General features: G+C 39.0%; 1 protein-coding gene and 1 long non-coding RNA gene across 2 annotated transcripts in view; one reads left to right on the top strand and one right to left on the bottom strand.

Moving 5' to 3' along the window:
• Positions 1-13,229, top strand: part of LOC115411557 (phospholipid phosphatase-related protein type 4-like) — a 53,481-nt gene extending 40,252 nt beyond the window's left edge. Inside the window, 4 exon segments of the mRNA XM_030123745.1 lie at positions 5,016-5,073; positions 9,661-9,834; positions 11,249-11,263; positions 11,265-13,229. Of these exon segments, the coding sequence (XP_029979605.1) occupies positions 5,016-5,073; positions 9,661-9,834; positions 11,249-11,263; positions 11,265-12,926 (1,909 nt within the window). The 3' untranslated portion in view covers positions 12,927-13,229.
• Positions 1,536-22,087, bottom strand: LOC115411558 (uncharacterized). The gene is made up of 3 exons (XR_003934234.1): positions 21,589-22,087; positions 16,998-17,000; positions 1,536-1,547 (listed from the first exon to the last, which is right to left on the bottom strand). It is a non-coding gene; the product is annotated as an uncharacterized LOC115411558 (long non-coding RNA).
• Between the last annotated feature and the right edge of the window lie 1,911 nt (positions 22,088-23,998).

Raw genomic sequence — 23,998 nt, 5'->3', positions numbered from 1 at the left:
AATATTCTTTATTAAATATTAAAAAGTAAAAAAAAATACTCAAAATCTCATGTAAAGTTAGGGCAAAAAACTGTATTTTACTTATGGAAAATTACCGTACTTTTATGAGACGGTTATTTTCCGTTATTTAACTGTATTTTTTCGGCACCCCTGCTGCCAGGATATTACTGTTTTTTACGGGGTTTTTTTACAGTGAGGATTAATATTTGAATGTTTCTGCCAACAGAAGGTACATTGTGCCGATTATTTTATTGTTTTGTTTTGTTTTGTTTTTTTCAAAATACAACTTGGTTAAATTATTTCAGTGTGTGTATTAGTACTTTTTGAACATTTTGAGCACAGTTTCAATAATACCGCAATAATAATGATAACCGTGATAATTTTAGTCACAATAACCGTGATATGAAATTTTCGTATCGTTACATCCCTACTAGGATGTTACTGTTTTTGTCCTCCCACACCCGTAAACCACACTTCCTCTGATTAAACCGGAAAGATCCATCATAATAATGGAGGTGTGAGCTGTGGACGAGGGGACGAGGCCAGCTTTGACCTGAGCTTCTGGGACACGTGGAGTTTTGGCTGCAGATCAGTGCTCTAAATATAACCCAGTGCTCCTGGCATCAACACTGGCTTCTGTTCTCTCAGTGGCACCATGAGCTTCAGTCTCATTTCCAGTGCGTCAAAAAGAAAAGAAAAAAAAGAAAAAAAATCTGCTGCGCTTGTGCACCAGGGTTCTTATTAACCTATTTTAACAGCAGAGGCAGCCTCCGAGCGTCTGTACCTGTGTGTGTTTGTGCAGGAACGGGGGGAACCTTCCCATTCCAACCCTTCCCTTCTGCTTCAACCCTCCCCCCGATAAGTCAAACAACCTCCACGCTGCAGCTACACACCCAAAAATGCAAGTTTTCATACAGAGATGCATCTTTTTGCATGTGTTTGCCAGGGTTTAGTCCTTTCAATACCGTAGTTCAGGGCTCTCAAACTCATGTTCTTTCAGCCTGATTTGATCTGCAGTGGGCTGGACCAGTAAAATAATAACAGAATAACCTAGAAATAATGACAAGTACAAATTTATGTCTTCGTTTTAGTGCAAAAAACCCCATTAAATTATGAAAATATGAAATAAAATATCAAAACAAAAGAATACATTCATTTAACCCATACAGACCCAGCACTATTTTTGGAGCAGTTCCAAAATGAATATTTCGGTCTATTTCACCTTTCTTAAATGATTTATCATCATTTATTTTAATATTATCCTCTGTATTTTGCATGTTTTCAGTATAAATCAGGTATTTTCCTGTATTTAATTCACTGATCATGTAGATGTTTATTAAAGATAAATAAATAATGTAAAAGAGCTTTGGGTGCCTTGTAAAGCGCTATAGAAATCTAATCTATTATTACTATTATTAGTATTATTATTATTATTGCTTAGATTAAAGTTGAGGTTTATTGTATCAGAAACAGAGAAAACTGAAGAAAAACGGACTTTTTCAGCAAAGATATCAATGACTGAACGTAAAAACAAGCATCTCCAATCACTACCGTTACTGAAAACACATGGGTTTTACTGGGGAATTAATGTTGTAGAAGATGACAGTGTTTCCACAGTAACTACGGGGCCTCTGAACGTCCAAATATGGTCATATCTGATGACCATGAAAAGATGAAGCACTGTATTTTAGACCAATTATTTTAACGTATCGATAGGATTAGTGGTTGTAAAGTTCTTAAACACTTTAGATCAGTAGATGATTTTGGTGGATGTTTGGGTCTTTATGGGTTAAAATAGTTTCAGTTTTGCTTCAGACTTTTCACTAAACTGATGTAGAAAACTAATCCTCTGGGAAATTAATTGTATCCATAACATAAGCTCTGTGAGATGGACCTCAAACCTGTGACTGCACATTAAATTACACTAGTCCCTTTTCCAGTGACCCTCAAACTGTGTGAGTAGAACTTGTCCATAAAAATTTGTCCAGTGGAAAAATGACCGTTTCACCCGAACTCTAGTTTTTCTCTGAATAGTTGTTGTTGTTAGAGGTGTTTTTTCATAGTTAAATTGGTATATCACACCTAGTGCTGGGTTTTTATGGGTTAAATGAATGTATTCTTTTGTTTCGATCTTTTGACACGTTAAGCCTTTTTGTAGTTCAGCCTGCCACACACATGAAAACATGTGGATGGAAAGATGGAACTGCTAACGTGTTCTTTTATTTGAAGCTCCAGCAATGAGTCTGGACCAAGGTTCTAATAGTTTTGGATTTTTCATTCTAGTTTAGTTTTATTTAGTTTTGACTTTTTTTTTTCTCTCTAATTCAGTTTGTTTGAATTTGTTTTAGTTAGGGCTGGGCAAATTAACACGTTATTACCGCGTTAACACATTCATTAAATAATGCAGACAATTTTTTTAATCTCACGTTAATGCCGTTTTATTCTAACTCCTATTCTTCTGCTTGTGTGCATGTAGCATTAGCTCGGCAGATAGACAACAGGTTTACCAAGAAAAGTCGGACGCCCAAAACTTGTGGCCAAATCTGTTCCTGTAGACTCACTGTAAAACTGCAACATACAAACAAAATATGTCTGAGTTCTGTTCACTGCCTTAGTACATTTACATGGCATTATACATTTAAATGAATGGGAAAAAGATCACTAGCTCGATGCTAACTTGAATGGGAAAATCCATAGACACGCTAACGATTAGCATTTATACATTAATTTAAGATTTACGTCTTTTTATCCAGCAACAAAGGTTCACATCAGAGATATTTGATACTATTCATTCTGACGACAACTGAACAGAAAATACTCACAGGCAAACGTTTTTGGGGCCATACAAACAGAGTGAAAGAAACGTGTCTGTTAGTTCCTTCTTATGTCTGAACTGACTACGGGAACACCGCAAGAACAAAACATACGTTAGTGCAACTTACTCCCACCACTAGAGGGCCCCCTTTGTTTACTTTGACCAACTGAACATCACATATTATTGGGCTTATTAGTATTAGTACTGATTAGTGGGACTAAGACTCCTGTCAGTCACTCACAACCGGAAATAAACTGGTGTGGACATAAACACGGAGAAAAGTACCGGTCTTTTCCATCGACATTTTCATTTTAAATGTCTTCAGATGGTGGGGGGGAGAAGGACACAGGTGTTTGGAAGCACTGACATGTGCAATTGTTTTAATCACTGGAGTACTTCAGTCTGAAATATCACTGAAAGGAAATACACACTGTTGATCCCCCCCCCCCCCCCCCCCCCCACAGAACTATGCAATAAATCGTGATTAATCGCAGAAATTCACGCGATTAATTACGATTAAAAACTATAGTCGCTGCCCAGCACTACTAATAATGTAATAATGTTTGCATGTGTGTTTGTGTTTGGCAGTTTCAGTGCTGAAGTGGGTCAGTTCATTCACACGTTTCCAGAATTCAGTTGCATCTAAAATGTTTCTGATTTCACAGATGTTGTATATGTTACTTACAAAGAGCGCGCACACACACACACACACACACACATATGCAGAGTCAGGAGGAAGGCTCAGGGCTGAAGTATCAGTCGTCAGAAATAGGTCATTGGGATGGAGCTGAGTGAGAAACTGGGCCACAGGTTCACTTTCATTCTGGAGCACAGAGGGAAGAAGCTGCTGCTGCACAAACGGGGGGGGGGGGGGTTCACCTCTGCTGCAGCTGCACAAACACTGGAGATCAGCCTGTAGCACAGATATCTAACACACTGGGGGGGGAGGGTGTTCTACCACTGTTTAGGCTGGGGTTAGGGCTAAGTCTAACCCAGACAGGAAATGTTCACACCTCCACAAACCAAACAGCCTTTACAGCATCGTCATTTATGGTTTTATGTTGGGATGGACGATAGCAGTTTTTATAACCGATACCGATAACTTCCTGCTTCTCATAACCGATACTGTTCTGTTCATGTTGTTATATTAACCCTTTCATGCATGAATTATGAGAACATTCATGAAGATTTTTTTTCTTGAGTGTTTTTATTCCCCTTAGGCATGAAAAAACAATGTGATCGAGTTTTTTTTTCATGTAGTTACAAAAATGTCCACTCAGCTACACCATGCGTTTTTTTATTTTTGAAGTAAAGAAACATGTATTTCTAAACATGTATTCACTCACACTGTAAAAAAAAAAAAAAAAAAAAAAAAAAAACACCTGTAAAAAACCAGTAATATTCCAGCAGCAGGGGTGCCAAAAAAATACTGTTAAATAACGGAAAATAACCGTCTCATAAAAATACAGTAATTTTCCATAATTAAAATACAGTTTTTTGCCCTAACTTTGCATGAGATTTTGCATATTTTTTTTACTTTTTATTGTTTAATAAAAAATATTTACATGCATTAAAACAATCAAATTACCTATAAATATATATATAAATAATTTTCAATGAGACTCAGTTGTCCAATCCACTGATAAAAACTGTATTTGGACAGTTTATCAGTGCTTATACATGTTATACATTCACAAAAATACATTTATTCAACATTTTTGTTGTGAAACCTCCTGTAATTACACAAGATATTTGTCAATTAACAAACAAGTCTGGTTCAACTGACAGAACTAATACTTCTGTTACGGTTAATTGTCAGTAATTTTATCTCGTTTTATTTTTTTTTTACAGGATTAAATTTTAAATAAACAGTTAAAGCTCATAAATAGAAAAGAAATGTTTGTGAAATTACGAAAAATATTTGTGAAATTATGCTAGGATCTTTCGCCGCTGTATTTTTCTGTGAAAAAAGAAAAAATTCTTTTAAAAAAACAGAAATTTTATGGTTTTTCACAGTTACAGTTTTTTCGTGTTATTTTACATTTGACGTATAAAATCACAGTCTGTTTTTGTCATTTCATTGATATTTTCCTGTATCTTAAAATACAGGAAAAATCTGTAAAATAAACAGTGAAAATTCTGTTCAATTACAGATTTTTTTTTACAGTGCAGTCTATTTCTGTTCCTTCATTTCTTGCAGAAAATCCTTCCCATCGCAGCACGCCACGCTAGCATCTTTCGCCGCTGTCTATGTTTCGGTAAGTAACAGTTCGAGCTAACACTTAACCCCCCCCTGCCCATCAAGCACTCGATGATACAGTAGGAAGTGAACACAGCAAAGTAGTGGGTGTTTGATGGTGGAATTAGTCCAGATTAACCGTTCGCATGCTCTTTTTTTAATATTAGCTTATTTTTGCTTTACACTGTAAGAGCTGGTCTTGTCCAAACTGTCAGCGTTTTAGGAGAGTTCTTATCAAAGTGAAATTCTAAAGCACTTCTGAAGGATTTAAAAAGGTTTTTCTGTCCAAACTAATATGAAAAACAGACTTAATCAGCATATATTCCTGTTTTAAACAGAAATACGCTCAGTCTTGGCTTGTTCTTTGACATACGAGGTGTGTCACAAATGTTCCAGGACTGGTCTCACAAAAAATAGACTTCAAATCCAAACTACAAGCCAAGGTTCTAATAGTTTTGGATTTTTCATTATAGTTTAGTTTTATTTAGTTTTGACTTTTTTTTTTTTTCTCTAATTCAGTTCGTTTTAATTCGTTTTTAGAGCAGGTTTGATAGTTTTTATTAGTTTTCATTTTTTTTCTAAATGCTTAGTTTTAGTTTAGTTGAATGAATGAATGAATGAATGAATATGTTTTATTAGTGTCTTTCATTAAAAAAAACATGCCCAGTCCTTACATGGGCTTATAAGACACCAAAAACACAAAGCAGAAATCAAATGCCAGACAACAGACACCATAGACATGAACAGAACAAGAAAAGCACTCGGAAAGCGCAGACCTACGCCAAGACAGATCTGTGCCCCCCCCCCCCCCAATCACCACCAAAATTTAATCATTTCTTCCTTGTGCCAGTATCAACATTTCCTGAAAATTTCATGAAAATCCGTCCATAACTTTTGGAGTTATCTTGCTAACAGACAAACAAAAACCCAAACACACATGCACACGCACAAAGCACAGTGATCCCACTACCTCCTGGAGGAGGTAACAAAGCACTGACCTGTTGAAACAAACATTTCTGATGCTTTTTCCAGGCTTTACAAACAAATCCTACTATATATGCATGTTCTGGCCCTGCCCCGTGTCCCATCAATGTGGGATCGTTGTGTGATCGATGTTGCAGCACAGGAGGGCGTTTGTCCAGGTTTTCCTCAGCCTTCACAGGCCCGATCACCGCCACACTCACCAAATGAATACAAACATTACCTGACGATCTACTAGACACAATTTTATGTCCATATTCAAATGTTGTGAGGTATGCTGGGTGATTTTAGCCTCTCATGCTGTCATACAATGGCACCACGGGTACAATGCCGCTAGTAATGCTAATTTAAATACATTTGAACTAAACAACCATTTCATTTCATAGTTTTAGTATTAGTTGTAGTTTAGTTGTAGTTTAGTTGTAGTTTAATCGTCTCTTTTCTCTTCTTCTCTGTCGTCGTATTCAAATCAATCCCAGACAGGACTCTGCTGCTTTAGTCTCCATGTTTCCAGGTAGAGTGGGGACCAGAAGACGACTGGAAACCACAAGTGAACACAACTGACGGACCCTTAAATATCATATGGTGACAGCAGATAAAATTACTAGAGCAAAATAAATCACTTTCGTATCCAATCCAACATTAACAAAGATGAAAACGAAGAGAATTTTATCCATAATTTTTATCCGTTCTAGTTTTGTAAGCACACAACACAGTTTCAGTTAGCTGTTGTTTTTTCTTTTAATTATAGTTTTTATGTATTTCAGTTAACGAAAATGTTTTTACAGTTCTAATTTTGGTCATTTCATTAGTTTTCGTTAACGATAATAACCTTGGTTGGTAGTTTGGATTTGAAGTCTATCTTTCGTGACTCCAGTCCTGGAACTTTTCTGACACACTTCGTCCGTGGTCTGATGGTCTCACCCATGGGCACGTCTCCTGTTTTTAACTCGATGAACAGAACCATCTGCCGGAACAACAGTCCTGCTAACATCTGTTTACAGCTGCTCCGTTTGCTTCAACACCAGTCTGTACACTCAGAAGCCTCAAAGCTAAAGGAGTGTTCCATCTTTTAACGTCCACTCTTTTTCCTAACTCTAATATAGGGTTTGGAAAAGGCTTTTATCACAACAACTGTATAGACAAAATGTAGATATCATAAATGAATGAATTCATTTTTGGTTTTACATCAATCATTGTACTCAGTACATTAATCGTAATAAACATAAAAAACAAAAAACAAACAGGCTAGAAGCAAAAGCTTATTTTTTGCCTATCCTTTTCAACTAATACACTGCATACATCAACTTAAATGTGTACAGCATCGATCATTCATACCATAATAATAATAATAATAATAATAATAACAAAAACATATCTACCATCTCAGTTCAATATTTCTGAATAATTTTAAACTCAAGGTACTTTTTTTTTTTTTGCACATCACAACTAGGGATATAATGATTACCAATATAACGATAAACTGCGGTAAAATTGCAGACGGTTAGTATTACCATTTAAATTCTAATTATCATGATAACCGTATTTGATTACCGCACTTTTAGGGGAGAAAACTCTATGTAAAGATCTGCTTTTATGTCAAATATTTGAGTATAGTTTTAATTTATTACAATTTTAATTTTCTATACCTAATATTTGGAACCAATATTCACTTTTAAAGTCTTTGAAAAGGTTCGTTAAACATCTGTGTGTTATTTATGCAATAAATTATATACATTTTTCAAATCAGATTTTATATTTTTTGTGTGTTTTTTGTCCTTTTGTGTTTTTATAGTAGGTTAAAGTGAAAAAATTAATAGACAGATGATATAGATGAAGTTGTGCTGAAAAAACAGATCCCAAACATGGGTATAGTAAACATTTGTTTATATAGTATATAAAGGCAAAATCAAAAGGACTGAAAAACAGACAAAATAGGCTCAGACCACTAAGGGTTAATATTTGAATGTTTCTGCAACAGAAGGGACATTGTACCGATTATTTAATTTAATTTTTTATTTTTTTTAAACTTTGCCAAAGGAGTGAATAACTTAAATGCATCATAAGGTCCATCCCATAATTTCACACCCACACTCCCAGTTCATCTAGACTTCACATTTGTCCTCACTTTAATCCACTCACACATTTAAAAATCTCTGAAATTCGTATTACTATTATTATATTCGTATTCGTCTTAATTCCAAGAACCACGACTGGTATTTGAGACAATACTATTTTTATCCCTCATGCTCCATATACCTATTTAGAAACAATTCTTTATACCTCTTTTTAAATATATTTATGTTTGTACTTTCCTTTATCTCCTGTTCTAGATTCTTCCACAAAGTCACTCCACAGCTTGTTATATGCACATACTTTGCATTGTTGTTCTTACTTTAGGTTTTTTAAACGTTATTACACTTTGTTTGACAAGGAAAATCATGTAGTGTCTTAACAGTTGGCTGAAACACAACCTAACTGCATCCGTTTAAATGGAGCTCAAACGTAACCCTAACCTTAACATGGATCATGATGAATATTTAAAGGTTTTGTTCTTCTTTTGTTCATCTTTTTGATCTTTTTTTTTTTTTTTTTTTAATAAATTATGCATAATCTCCGCACACAAGGACCGGTATTTATTCCATTGCAAGTAGAGATTTGTAGTTTGGCAGAAGCTTGACATCACATAAAGAAACTCTGTAAAAAAATAATGACCTACACTCGGTATTAGTGTAAGAACTTTGAATTCTTTTATAGTAGTAGTTACATTCAATCAAATGCTGAAATTGCTTAAAGCAGGGCTCTCAAACTCATGTTCTTTCAGGTTCCACATTCAGCCTGATTTGATCTGCAGTGGACCGAACCAGTCAAATAAGAACACAATAACCGATAAATAATGACAACTACAAATTTTGTCTTTGTTTTAGTGCAAAAAAAACCCATTAAATTATGAAAATACTTACTTTTACAAACTATCCAAACAAAAAAGATGTGAATAACCTGAAAAAAATGAAATTTCTTTAGAAAAATAAGTGCAATTTTAACAATATTCTGAGTCAACTTCTCATTAGTCCATGTGCATTCTGGATCAGATCTACAAAGACACTAAACACTGAGGAACAGGAAGAAAAGAGTTCAAACTGGGCTGAATTTTCTTTAGACATTTCAGGTTGTTCATATTTGTTCAGGTTATTCACATTTTATTGTTACAGGAGAGTTGTAAATGTCAATATTTTCGTAATTTAATGTTATTTTTTGCACTAAAATTTGAAGTTGTCATTATTTACAGGCATCATGTTAGGTGTTTTTTGGGGGATTTTTGGGTGATTTGTAGGTGTTTTTTGAGTAATTTTTAGGTGGTTTTTCAGGTACTTTTTTTGTGAATTTAGGTGATTTTGAGTAGTAACTTATCATTTCTACATTTTCCGTTATTTTACAGTATTTTTCGGCACCCTTGCTGCCGGAATAATACAGGTTTTTTTATGGTTTTTTTTTTATAGTGTATCGTGATATATCGCATCATGATCCTAATGTTCTGATTTGAATCGTATGGCCAGGTTCTTGCTGATACACAGCCCTAGTATCTGCAGCAGAATAACTGTGTGAATGTCCCGTGTGTCCACAGATGTATTTCAACAGCACGCTGACAGACTCGTCCAAACTGCTCAAACCCCTGCTGGTCTTCTCGTTCATCATCTGTGCCATCATTTGTGGTTTGACCAGGATCATTCAGTATAAGAACCACGCCATTGACGTCTACCTGGGCTTTCTGCTTGGAGGCGCCATCGCTGTTTATCTGGTACAGTATCTACTTCTCAGAGTAAATGCACATCACAACTAGGGATGTAATGATTACTGGTATAACGATAAACTGCGGTAAAATTGCAGACGGTATTATCGTTTAAATTCTAATTCTCATGATAACCGTGTTTGATTACCGCACTTTTAGGGGAAAAAACCCTATGGAAAGATCTGCTTTTATGTCAAATATTTGAGTATAGTTTTAATTTATTACAATTTTTATTTTCTATACCTAATATTTGGAAGCAATATTCACTTTTAAAGTCTTTGAAAAGGTTTCGTTAAGCATCTGTGTGTTATTTATGCAATAAAGTATATACATTTTTCAAATTGGATTTTATATATTTTTTGTGTTTTTTGTCCTTTTATGTTTTTATAGTAGGTTAAAGTGAAAAAATAATAGACAGATGAGCTAGATGAAGTTTTGCTGAAAAAAAAAGATCCCAAACATGGGTATAGTGAACATTTGTTTATATAGTACACTTTAAAAAAAAAATCTGTAATTTAACAGAATTTTCACTGTTTATTTTACAGATTGTTCCTTTATTTTTAAGACACAGGAAAATGTCAATGAAATTCCACAAATAGACTGTGATTTTACATGCTAAATGTAAAATAACATGAAAAAACTGTAACTGAATAACCAAAAAATTTCCATTTTGTAAGAGACTTTTTTCTTTCTTCACAGAAAAATAGTTAAAATACATTTGCAAATTTATCGATTTTTCGCAAATATTTCTTTTCTATTTATGAGATTAAACTGTTAATTTAAAGTTTAATACTGTACCAGTAACCAGATAAAATTACTGACAATTAACTGTAAAAGAAGCATTTGTTCTGTCAGTTGAACCAGACTTGTTTGTTAATTGACAAATATCTTGTGTAATTACAGGAGGTTTCACAACAAAAATGTTGAATAAATGTATTTTTGTGAATGTATAACATGTATAAGCACTGATAAACTGTCCAAATACAGTTTTTATCAGTGGATTGGACAACGGAGTCTCATTGAAAATTATTTATATATATATATTTATCGGTAATTTGATAGTTTTAATGCATGTAAATATTCTTTATTAAACATTAAAAAGTCGAAAGAATTTGTTAAATCTCATGTAAAGTTAGGGCAAAAAACTGTATTTTAATTATGGAAAATTACCGTATTTTTATGAGATGGTTATTTTCCGTTATTTAACAGTATTTTTTCGGCACCCCTGCTGCTGGAATATTATGGTTTTTTTATGTTTTGTTTTGTTTTTTTTTACAGTGAAGTTATCATTTTTTCTTTTAATTATAGTTTTTATTTATTTCAGTTAACAAAAATGTTTTTACAGTTCTAGTTTTGGTCATTTCTTTAGTTTTCATTAACAATAATAACCTTGGTCTGAATCTTGTCTGATCTGTGTTGCCAGGGTCTGTACGCAGTTCGGAAACTTTCAGCCTAGTGAGGACGCCAGCACCAGCCCCCCCCCACAGCTCCACCGACCCCCCTGCTCTTTGCCTCACATCAGCCAGGAGGCCGTCCTCCACCACCTGCAGATGAAAGCCAGCATGGCCGCAGAGCCGGGCCTTCCCACCTCCCACTCCGAAGGCCTCCTCCACCGCGGCCTGCAGCAGCAGAGACCCGAGGACACTTTGAAACGCCCCGGCGCTGACGCCGACGCCATCTCCCCCCGTAGCCCGCAGAACAAAGACGCCTTCGCCACCTTCAGTCACACTCTTCCACGAGTCCACACCCCCCAGGCCATGGCGGCATACGAGGAAGCGGCCAGACGCCACGCCGCCACCCTCCACCACGCCTCCATGGACTCCAGCCGCTCCAAGCAGCTTCTTTCTCAGTGGAAAAGCAAAAATAATAACCATAAATGTTCCCTCCAGGTGCCCGACTCCTTTTCCTCCTCTGTAGATTCGTCCTCGGGCCAGTCCTCGCAGCACCCGCACCACCACGGGAGCATGGAACTCCGGTCCAGCTCTGAGCCGTCAGCGATGGGTCTGAACGGAGGCTTCGACGGTCATGCATACATGTCCAAGCTGCCGACAGGTGCCAGCACCACCTTACCCAGTAACTGTAGCGGCATCACAGGAGGGGCCCGGATAGCCATGCAGTCCAGACCTGGGTCCTCACAGTTAGTTCACATACCAGAAGAAGCTCATGAGAATTACAACGCCGCATCACCGAGGACAATGGGAGGCGACACCATATCCACAGTAAACAGCACAGTCCAGGCGAACTGGCAAAGGGCGGCAGAGAAGAGCGCCGCCTGCAGGACTAATGACGGCATTCCAGTCCCACAGCCACGCATCATGCAGGTGATCGCAATGTCCAAGCAGCAGGGCCTACTCCAAACCCACTCCAAGAGCTTAGATGAGAGCAGCATCGGCTGCGGTACAACCGCCAGCTGTCAGACTTCCGCTCGCTTCAAAGCTCTGACCGATCAAGATGGCGCCAGCACCACAGGAGCCAGCTCTGTGGGCAGTATCTGCGGGAGTACTGGAGCCATCGTCAGAGTCGAAGCCCACCCTGAGAACAACAAGCCAGTGATCCAACCTCCATCCACAGACGGAAGCGGGTCGTGGAGGTGGCGGTCTCTGGATCACGGCACTGGAGCTGGTGGTGGTGGTAGTGGGGGTACAGGGAGTGCAGGAGGCGGAAACTTGAGGCAGTCGTTTGAGCTCAATGATCTCAACAGAGACTCCGAAAGCTCAGACTCAGTACGTGAAGGGTCCATCGATCGAAAACGTGCCAATCACATTGTTACCACCACCGCCACCGTCAGCACCCCGCCCATAGTTACCGTCCACACGCAGAACACCGGCCAGTACGAGCAGAGGCTCCACCCACAGGGCCTGTCCACCATCCGGGTCACTCCAGGAGACAGCTGCACTTCTGGGTCTGGGGGGGGCGGAGTAGCAGGAGGTGCGGGCGGAGAGACCACGTCGGACACCCCGTCGGTCGCCTCCAGCCGCGAGTCGACACTACGGCGGAAGGGCAATAATGTCATCCTGATTCCAGAGAGAGCCAACAGTCCAGATAACACACGGAATATTTTCTACAAGGGGACGTCGATAACACCGACTTTCAAGGAGTAACAGACAATTACACACAAAAAAAAATGTATCTTAAGCAGATTTTCCATATCTCTAACAAAAGTCAGTATTATCATTCGTTGTATATATATATATATCATTCTAACTTTAAAAGAAAAAGGTTTTATTCAGCATGACATTTTTGTACGTGTTTACACTAAAGCACAACCTTTGACGTGTTGTAGGAATCACTGTGTTCTTTTGTGGTCACTCCGAAGGATACCTGTTGTAATGTCGATGCTCTGCCGGTGGTTTTTGGAACAGGGGAACCTTTTTTAAAACAGTTCTGTTTGTTTGGTTATCTATTGCTGCGTTTCCACTTCGTGGTACCGGCTTGACTCGGCTCGACTCGACTCTGGTACCAGGTCCTACTCCAGACCATTTCCATCACAGGATACTACCAACTTTACAGTACCTGGTCATCGTAGCGATGCGGCGCGTTACTTCTGTGTCATCTGCTCAGAGTTGCAGATAAACTTGCTCGTTGCGAGTTGTCTCATCAAGCTCATGATGAATTTTTACGTCTGAACCTCCTCAACAAACCATAGTGTAGTTTTCTGGGCTGTCATCATGTGGATTAACCTACCGACATATTTACTGTAAACCTCTGCATCTGTTTTTTTGTAAAAGGGCAGGTCACAGACACAACTCTGACCAATCAGTGGTCTGCAGTGTTTACATGTCACCTTTTAGTATCTGGTCCCCATAGAGCCGACTGATATGGGATTTTTGGGGCCAATGCCAATACCGATATTGGGGCTAAAAAAAGCCGATGTCCATTATAATGGCCGATATCCGATATTGGCCGATAACCGATAAATTGGCCGATATATGAAATAAGAACATTGATCTACACAGGATTTAATAATCTTATCTTAGATAATTGTGGACAGGTGGATTAACAGTTGCAGGGTGAATAAAAAATTAACAGGATGAATAGTTCATAAGACTCGGGGGGGGGGGGGGGGGGGGGGTCCGTGATTTTCGGACGGGGGGGGTCGAAGCGGGTGGGGGTAGGGGGAGAGAGATTAGTGGTCCATTCTTGTCGGAACCGGGGGGTATCGGTCTGTAATTCCATGATTGTGTGTGTGCTTGTGTGGGGGGGTGATAGCGTGATTGTCCGAGCAGAAGTGAAAGTGAAACTGACAAGCTTTACTGTTCCTCTAACTCTCCGGGCAGCACACACACACACACACACACACACACACACACAGGAGCAGTGAACGACAGAATGTCCGCAGCAAAAAAGTTAATACATCAGCTACATATTGGCCGATGTTGATTAATCGGTGATGAGCTATAATCAGACCGATTAATCTGCCAGCCAATTAATAGGTCGGGCTCTAGATCCCCAGTCCTGGAACCTCAACAGAGGTGATACCAAAAAACTAGTACCGGGTACCAGATTCCAGGCCCTTTTTCGTAATGGAAACACAAAAAGGCCGAGTCGAGTCGAGTCGAGTCGAGTACCGGTACCGGTGCCGGTACCACGTAGTGGAAATGCAGCATATATGAAGAAAAGAAAAAAACAAGTAGCACAGAAACATTCAAACTGTAGCAAATTACTGCAAAATAACTGTATCATAGCTGTGAAACCAATGTTTACTTCCCGAAACTGTAAATACTGTGTATGTTTGAAAAGGTGCTAACACCAGAAAAATACTATTTACTATAGAGATAAAGGATAAATTATTTTACCAAGAGTGAACAACTATGACATTAATATGTGGCAGAGATATGTTTTGTATTTTGTCTCTTTTTCTGTACAGATACCACATACTCAACAGAATACTGTTTTGAACCATAAGTGTGCTTAGCATTCCTTCTGTAGCTACAAAGTCAAATATGCTGTGACTTGCACTGAAACATGCGTTTACTGTACCTTGTATACTGTAAACCTTGACCTTATCTTTAATCGTATCATGTACTTACATTTGGATGTTTATGTCAGTCCTATATCTACAGCACAAGAAGTAGAGATCTGGTTTCATAGGTTTTGCTTTTCATACCATAAGGTATTACATCCGACATACTGCCAAAATTCAATACGGGAATTTGAGCGTTCCTACTAAAATTAGCTGGTTTAAGTTAGTCTCATTTTTTAAAGGAATACTTAAAGTAGGTTTGTTGCTCTCAAAGACACTGCCAAATGTGAGGAGAATCACAGAGTAAGTATCAGGGACATACACTACCGGTCAAAAGTTTTAGAACACCCCAGTTTTTCCAGTTTTGTATTGAAATTGAAGCAGTTCCAGTCCAATGAACAGCTTGAAATGGTACAAAGGTAAGCGGTGAACTGCCAGAGGTAAAAAAAAAAAAAAGGTTAGGTTAAACAAAACTAAAAAATAATGTACATTTCAGAATTCTACAAAAAGGCGAACAAGAAATGGGTTAACAACTTAAAGCAGTTCTGCAGCAACGGAGGTTGATCAAGTCTGGAAAGTTGGTGGTTCAATTCCTGCAGGTGTCCCAATGTTGGTGAATTCCTTCAACCCCCTGTGTCTGCAGAAAAGGAGTGTTGAACACACTTTGGAACCAGACCCATGGAGCATTATTGGAACACGATTGGACTGAAGAAAGGAGTGTGTTACTATAAAAATGGAAAAGAGGAAAGGGCAATTAACCATAGAAGAGAGACAGAGCATCAGAAGAGTGAAAAATGGAGGTGTGTCCTCCAGAGAAATGTCCAAGAAAGTCCAGGTGTCAGGAAGTCCACTTTCCTTCAGCATCCAAAGGCACTGAAACTGGACTGGAAATGCAGACAGAAGAGGTCTGGAAGAAGCAAAGACACAACAGAAGCAGAAGAAGAGTTTCTGACAGAAAACAGCTGGAGTGAGAGGAGACTGACAGGACAACAGCTGAAAGAAGAGAGAAGAGAGAGGAGGAGGAAGAGAGGAGGTCATAGAGGAGGAGGAGAGGAGACTGACAGGACAACAGCTGAAAGCACAGTCTCAGTTTCAACTGTGAACACAAGACTTCCAGTTGCAGGTCTGATGGGTCCAGTTGCAGCTAAAGCCATTGCTGAGACTTCAGAATAAGAAAAAGAGGCTTGGCTGGACCATGAAACAGCGCCAGTGGACTACTGAAGACTGGAAGAAGGTGTTCTAGACTGATCAAACCTGCAACTGGAAGTCTTCTCTTCGCAGTTGAGGAGAAACTGAAAGGAATTGGTAGCACCAACTTTCCAGGCTTCATCAGCCTCCATTGCTGCAGAACTGCTTTAAGTTGTTAACCCATTTCTTGTTCGCCTTTTTGTAGAATTCTGAAATATACATTATTTTTCAGTTTTGTTTAACCTTACCTTTGTTTTGTTTTTTTTACCTCTGGCAGTTCACCGCTTACCTTTGTACCATTTCAAGCTGTTCATTGGACTAGAACGGCTTGAATTTCAATACGAAACTGGAAAAATTGGGGTGTTCTAAAACTTTTGACCGGTAGTGTAGAATAAAAGGTGTCCAGACCAAAAGCCATTCAAGGGTCCTTTATGTTTTGCATAGACAATATCCTGTGACTGTAGATGTCACTTCTTTTTCTTCAGTTATTCCAAAGGTGTATTTCCAAAAAGAATCATCCAGTCATTTATATAAAAAGGATGTTCTGTCCACCTCAAACATGCAGAAGTTAAAATCTACTCTGACAAGATTAGAAACTTAGATCCATTCTGGGTAAATGTAGCATTTGTTCCAACATTTTAATTACAGCTGCAGACCATTATTAGTATGTTCAAGTTCTTGTCAGTCGTCTCTAAATCAGTGACAGTGAACAGTAATGGTTATTATAGCGCTGTACTCGCCAAACATCCAAGGCTTTGTTCAGACTGAAGTCATATCAGAAAATATGAGGTCTGGATCAGATTTAGGACCGCATATGAAAATGGTCCGAATCAGATTCAGGACCACATATGAAAGTGGTCTGGGTCAGATTTAGGACCACATATGAAAGTGGTCCGGGTCAGATTTAGGACCACATATGAAAGTGGTCCGGGTCAGATTCAGGACCACATATGAAAGTGGTCCGGGTCAGATTTAGGACCACATATGAAAGTGGTCTGGGTCAGATTAGTGCTGTTCAGACTGTCTGTAATAGATCAGATCCAGGTCACATATAGGCAGAAAAATCAGATTTGGGCCCCATTTGTCTGCAGTCTGAATGTTAGCGGTTTATTAACAGTAAAATGCTCTTCAAAGCAGCGAGCACACTAATAGATGGTTCATCGAAGCAAAAATTTGACTTGATTTGTTGAAGCCTGCATTTGCAGGTGTTATATGTAGCAGTTTTTAACAAAAAAAACCTGGCACTACTACTAAATGGTACTTCACTGTAATGATCGTTTTGAATGAAGCAGTGGCGGCTGCTCGTCTTTCAGACAGGGGAAGCTCATTGTCGGCTTACATCAAAAAAATTGTCAAGTTATTTAAACAGAAATTCGGCTCTCCATTCCTTTATAGGAAAATGGTCAGTGACCTTATATCGTACCAAGTAGGCGTCTTTTCCAGGGACTGGACCAGTGTCCTCTGAATGTCCAGCAGAGCTCGGCTGCTTAGACGGCCTTGGCCCAGTGTGTAGTAGGCGTAGGACTGGAGCCTTTGAAACTAGAGAAGCTCCTTTTACTCCTGCACATGGAGCTGACACTGTTGACACTAGTGACAACAGGCAATGATATTAAACTGGAACAAAAAATGATTACATTATGTAACTGAAACAAGGAAATGTTGCAATTATGTTAAATTGAAACAAGGAAGTACAATGAGTGTGTTTTATTTACAGTGCAAGAAATGAACAAATAATTTCGTAGTGGTTTCTCTATCGATTCCACAGCAGAATGTGTGACGGTATTAAACTGAACTGTGTCAGTGAAGGAGCAGATCTGAGAACAGCTGTCAATCAAATGGGATTCAGCCTTTAGACCGATCCTCCAATCAGCACGTGGAAGCTCAGCGTACAGCCCAGCCAAGCTCCGCCCACAGCTCCATTCACCCCCAGAGACGCTGAGCGTCCGGGGGCGGGACAACATCAACAACATGGCATTTATCCAATTACCGTCCAGTTTTGAGGCAATGAAAAAACCAGTTCCACTCAGTCCCATTGAAGTGCATGGACGCTGAGCGTCTACGGACAAATGCACTGAGCAGAGATGGAGGAGAAAACACAGACACGGGAATGGAGGAGAAGTGAACAACATCCAGTCCACTGATTTGGGAAAAAGTTGATTCTGAACCAACTGGTCTGTGAGATGAACATGTTCTAACACATTTGTAGTCAATGAAATGTCAACACAACTGAACAGATTTGAGCATTTAATTTGTGTAGTTTTAGGGGAAGCTGAGCTTCCACTGCAGTCTGAGAGAAATCGCCTCTGGAATGAAGACATGTTTGCATATTGCTGAATAGACTAAGCACTGAAAACAAGTCATTCATTATTTCCGTGCAGAGTTTCCATCAGTTGTCGTGTGTTGAAGAACCAGACCTTGGTCCGGTTCTGTGCTGTATGTGAAATCTACCTTTGTGCCATGAAGCAACCAGCAGATATCTTTGCCAAATCGAACCCGGTGCATCAAATACCCTGTTCAGGCCAGTAGAGGTTTTCAGTCCTGTCTTCGGTCCTCTTTCTTTACGGTGACCATTTTTGTCTCGATTTACACTTCGTACGTACACGACAGATGGTGAACGCTGACAGACGACAGCATGTCATCCATAGAATTACAAAAATATTGTACAGCAGTTTACAATTTAATGCATATCAGTGTCGATCTCAGTGGTTAGTGAAGCACCCACTGGATATTAAATGAATTTGATACTACTGCCCTGGTGCTGGCACACATAGGTCTATCAAAGTATTTTGCTAGAGTGACTTTTCAGTATGAGATTTGCCAAAGTAAGCATTTTTATGAGGTAAATGATAAATGTTCAGACGTAAATGTTCAGTAATGTACAGCAAAAGCCTGCATTATATTGTACATGATTTATTCTATAACCCAGTAACATTTGCATGGCCACTTCTATATTGCATACCACTGCATTTTTTATCATGCATTTAATTTATTTATGAGCTTTCTGAGGTGTTTGGTTGAGGATCTAATTCTATGTCTCATAAGAGTTCAATGAAAATCTTTGTTTTTGTGTGTGTGTGTGTGTGTGTGTGTGTGTGTGTGTGTGTGTGTGTGTGTGTGTGTGTGTGTGTATGTGTGGTATAATTTTACAGACACCGGTAAATATATCCAAGTTTGAGATTAGAAATGAGTAAAACTCTTAAATAATGTGGTGAAAAAGATGTATTTTTACATGACTCCAGGTGCATAAAGTATTTTAAATACAGACATGAGGAAAATTTCACAGTTCAGTCTTTGAGTGTTCCAGTGTTTAAACAGGAGTGGGTACATTTAGCTTTAAACTCTCAACATTAGATGTTGGATGGAAAGGAACGTTTAATGTGAAGCTATCACATAACATTTGACAACGCTGACATGTTTCAGTGGCAACATTTTAGAAAGAAATGTAATGATCTAAAGGACAAAGATCTGTGTTTGGAGGGGACACTAGTGGCTTTTCCATTGGACATATGAGCAAAAACTTTACTAATATTTTTCTAAATGTCGAAAATCACATTCAATCCCAAATGTGCTGATTAGTTTCTTTCTTGTGGTGGATGTCAGTAGAAGTCCTTCCATGAACGGGAACATAAATTTGTGTTGGTTTGAATCTAGAATACTCGTTACCCACCTCATTAACATCCATCATCTGTTTTTTTTTTTTTTGTTCATGTGACTCTAGTTGCACAAAAAGATCATTTCATTGCAGGTTTGCGCAATATACCAGTTGCGCTACGCCCCAAAAACCACCTCTTGTAAGCGCAAAAACTTTTCATCGAAAAACAAGAGTTTTGGCGAAATTGTCATTTTTCCATTAGCCAGATTTTTATGTTTAAGTTATATTCACATAATTTAAGGGTCACTGGAAAAGAGACTAGTGTGTTGACTACTGTCATTTATCTGCAAACAAGAAATGAAACGAATTGAAATGAAGAATTTGGTAGCAAACACAAGGATTTTCATGGATTTTTGTAAAATCTGGCTTAAGTCCTTATTTTATAAAACAGTGTTTTGTGGTTATTGTCATGGATGTAGGCTGAGACGACAGAAATGGAGTTTGGCAACATGAAAAAAATAGGCAGCGCTCAGCACAACACAGGCACTAGTCTCTTTGGTCCATGGTCCATCTGAGCTCAGCTGTCCCCATATTTCTATAAATGTGTTCCAAACACAAGTGTGTACTGTTGGTTTGTCTATTCAGTCCCTGCTGTGCTGCTGAGTTTCTTTCTTGTGGTAGATGTCAGTGTCAGTCCTTCCATAAACAGGAACAGAAATCTGTGTTGGTTTGAATCTACAATGCTGGTTCCTCCTCTATCTCCTCCTAAATTCTAAACTGATGTGGTTTCCTGCTGTGTCCACACATACACACACATGTTTGGGAAAAGCTCTTCTTCTCTTGTTCTAACATCCATCCACATCTGTTTGTTTTGGTCATGTGACTCTAGTTGGACTCAAAGGTCTTTGCCGTACAGTTTTGGGTCAAAGAACAATTTAACTACGAAAAAACACCTGGAACAAATACAAAAACTTTTCATCGAAAAACAAGAGTTTTGGTGAAATTGTAGTTTTTCCATTAGACACATTTTTATGTGTAAGTTATATTCGCGCAATTCAAGGCTCAATGGAAAAGTGACTAGTAAGAACTAGGGCTGTGTATTGGTAAGAATCTGGCGATACGATACAAATCACAATACTAGGATCCCAATACGATATATCACGATATATCACGATACTGTTAAAAAAGCAATTTTTTTTCTTTTTCTTTTTTTTTTTTTTTTTAATGATTGAATTACACCATAAATCTGCACAAATACTAAACACATTTTTATTTGATCCCAACAGGATCTAATGTTTTATCACAGAATGTTCCTGTGTTCAAACTGAAATTCTGTTTTACAGACATTACAGTTTCAGATCCTGTTCAAATGTTCAGATTCTATTAGTTCACAACTAACAGTCAGATCAGAACAGTATTTTTGTTCAGTCCCAACAAAGGAACTCCCATCTGCCTCTCAGACAGTAAAAAGTGCTTTTAAGATGCTTCAAATAGCTATTATTTAATAAAACAGTCTTAAATAATAAATAAAATATAAACAATAAAGAAAAAAAAAAAAAAAAAAATGAACCGCCACCATATCTGCATTTGAATAAATACCTAAAAATATCCATACAGTACTTTTTAATATTGATACAGTATTGTGAAATGAAATATCGTGATATATTGCAGAACCGATATTTTCTTACACTCCTAGTAAGAACATATGGAACCGTTAACAAAAGCGAATACAGACTCATATTTAAGACTTAACACTAAACTAAATAAATTGCACTCAAGCCTTTCTCACAGTGCAGCTGCAAACTGAAAGGATGTTGCATTCATGCTGGGGTTTTTTTGTTTGTTTGTTTGTACATACACAGTTCCTATCTGTAAAAAAAAAAAAAAAACGTCTGTACGACTGGTTACAAATTATAACTCAATAAGAGTGCAACATGTCAAGTTACAGTGTCAGATCAAAGCCTTACCATTGTTCCTAATCCCTTTAGGATGACACACACACACACACACACACATACACACAGATTGGCTCTAAAGTAAAACAAAGCTGTAACACGAATATTTCTGTGACATTGTTTAAAATGATTTGTCTGATTTATCGTCCGTCCCAACGGCCTGTGGAATCAAAGAGTGTGATCATGTGACACTTGGGTAGAAAATGTAGATCAAATGGGTAGAACTGTGAATGGATGCTCTCTGCATGTGTAGCCTCCTGTGTTTGTCCCTGGATGAATAATACATGTTTTCTGATACTGTGATCAGCTGTATGAATCCTATGCAGCAAGAAAAATAAATAAATAAATAAACCTGTTGAAATGGATTTACCATCAAGTCAATCAGTTGAGTTCAAACAGAGGAAAGGCTCCAAAGTTCTGTTTTTGTGTAATGTTAAATATAGTGAAGAACCGATAAGACTAAAGACAGCTGATCCCAGCGAACACACAGTTCTGAGAGCACATCGATCAGGGGAGACGACAAATTGTGCAAATTGTCTAAATGATTGGAATAAATGTTTGCTATTGAAACCAGTTGGTGTTGTTTCTTTATGACTGTTGTCATTTCAGACCTGTGGCGGATTCCACTCAGACCTAAATAGGGATGGGAATCAAGAACTGGTTCTTTTTGAGAACCGGATCCCAGTAGCTCGATTCCTTGGAATTGTTTGCCTGCTTAACGATTCTGCTTATTGATTCCGCCTTCATTGTGCATGCGTGATGATGTCACACATATGCTGCATTGTTTTGGTCAGAACGTGGTCAACATGGTGTTGAGGCAGAAACGGTCTGAAAAGATGACACCAGGTCCAAACAGACCACACCAGGTCCAAACAGACCACACCAGGTCCAAACAGACCACACCAGGTCCCAACAGACCACACCAGGTCCCAACAGACCACACCAGGTCTAAACAGACCACACCAGGTCCAAACAGACCACACCAGGTCCAAACAGACCACACCAGGTCTAAACAGACCACACCAGGTCCAAACAGACCGCACCAGGTCCAAACAGACCACACCAGGTCCAAACAGACCACACCAGGTCTAAACAGACCACACCAGGTCTAAACAGACCGCACCAGGTCCAAACAGACCACACCAGGTCTATACAGACCACACCAGGTCCAAACAGACCACACCAGGTCTATACAGACCGCACCAGGTCTATACAGACCGCACCAGGTCTATACAGACCACACCAGGTCCAAACAGACCACACCAGGTCTAAACAGACCACACCAGGTCCAAACAGACCACACCAGGTCCCAACAGACCACACCAGGTCCAAACAGACCACACCAGGTCCCAACAGACCACACCAGGTCTAAACAGACCACACCAGGTCCAAACAGACCACACCAGGTCCAGTTGAACTCTGTCAAAGCTTCCATTTCTTCTAAAGGTGGAATCCTTTCAATCTGTTCAAACATTTGTCCACAACATGTGATTCATTTGATTCTCTACTCAGCGCTGCTTGTGAATCTAGTGGCAGAGTGAACACCAGGCCGTCTTCTGGGCCCAGTTCTGGTTCCGGTGCGGGGAACAAACGTCATACCCCCTTAAATACAAGTTTCCAAAGGTAGGGGAAAGGAAATGAGGTGCACAACAACAGGAGACGAGCAGAGTCGAACCAGTTATTAGCTGAATAGTGGAAATGCAGCAATACAGGAATTAGTAAAGAGTCTGTAGTTTCACTTTCACTGTACGCCCCCCCCTCCCCCCAAACCAGGCCCGGCGTCATCTGTTATTATTTGTATATACTGTATATGTTCTATTTTCTGTGCAGATGGAAATATAAAAGACAGTTAATGCAAACACCCCCGTTTGTAGTCTTTTATTCCCTCACCCAATGAGAATCGATAAGAGAATCAGATCGATAAGCAAAATCGATAATGGAATCAGAATCGTTAAATTCTTGTCGATTCCCATCCCTACTCATGACTGAAGTGTCAATAACAGGAGTGGGCGGGGTTTGTTGTTGAGGCATCTCCGACAGGCCTGGGTGCTTCACAGGATCTCTGGTGTTTTCATTAGGGCTTCTCTGTCTCCTGCTTTGCTTTTGAACATTTCAGTAATAGAAAGTAGGACGAGGGGAGCAGCTGTAAAACCCACGGGGGGGGGGGCATTCCCTCCCTGTTCACTCTCTGTATGACTTATGCATAAACTGAGGCTGTTCTTGAGAAAAAAAATCCAGTTTTCCTTTTCTTCGTGTCCTGTCATTAGCATGGTTTCCAAATGGAGCTTCATGACCCAATAACTGTAATATTTGGGGGGGGGCTTCGGTCATCTCACTGTGCTTCCAGCTCAAGGCACAGAGCTTTTGCTTTTTCATTTTGAGACAATATACACTGAGACAGGGACCCTGTTGCTATGGCAACCTGGGGGAAGGAAGATGGAGACGGCAAGAGAGGATGAGAAGTGTGGGTAATTA

The sequence above is a fragment of the Sphaeramia orbicularis genome, chromosome 20 (assembly GCF_902148855.1).
Source record: "Sphaeramia orbicularis chromosome 20, fSphaOr1.1, whole genome shotgun sequence".
In the NCBI taxonomy this organism is placed as follows: Eukaryota; Metazoa; Chordata; class Actinopteri; order Kurtiformes; family Apogonidae; genus Sphaeramia; species Sphaeramia orbicularis.
The sequence above is the reverse complement of the archived record's forward strand: the minus strand, read 5'-3'. Positions and strand labels throughout refer to the sequence as shown.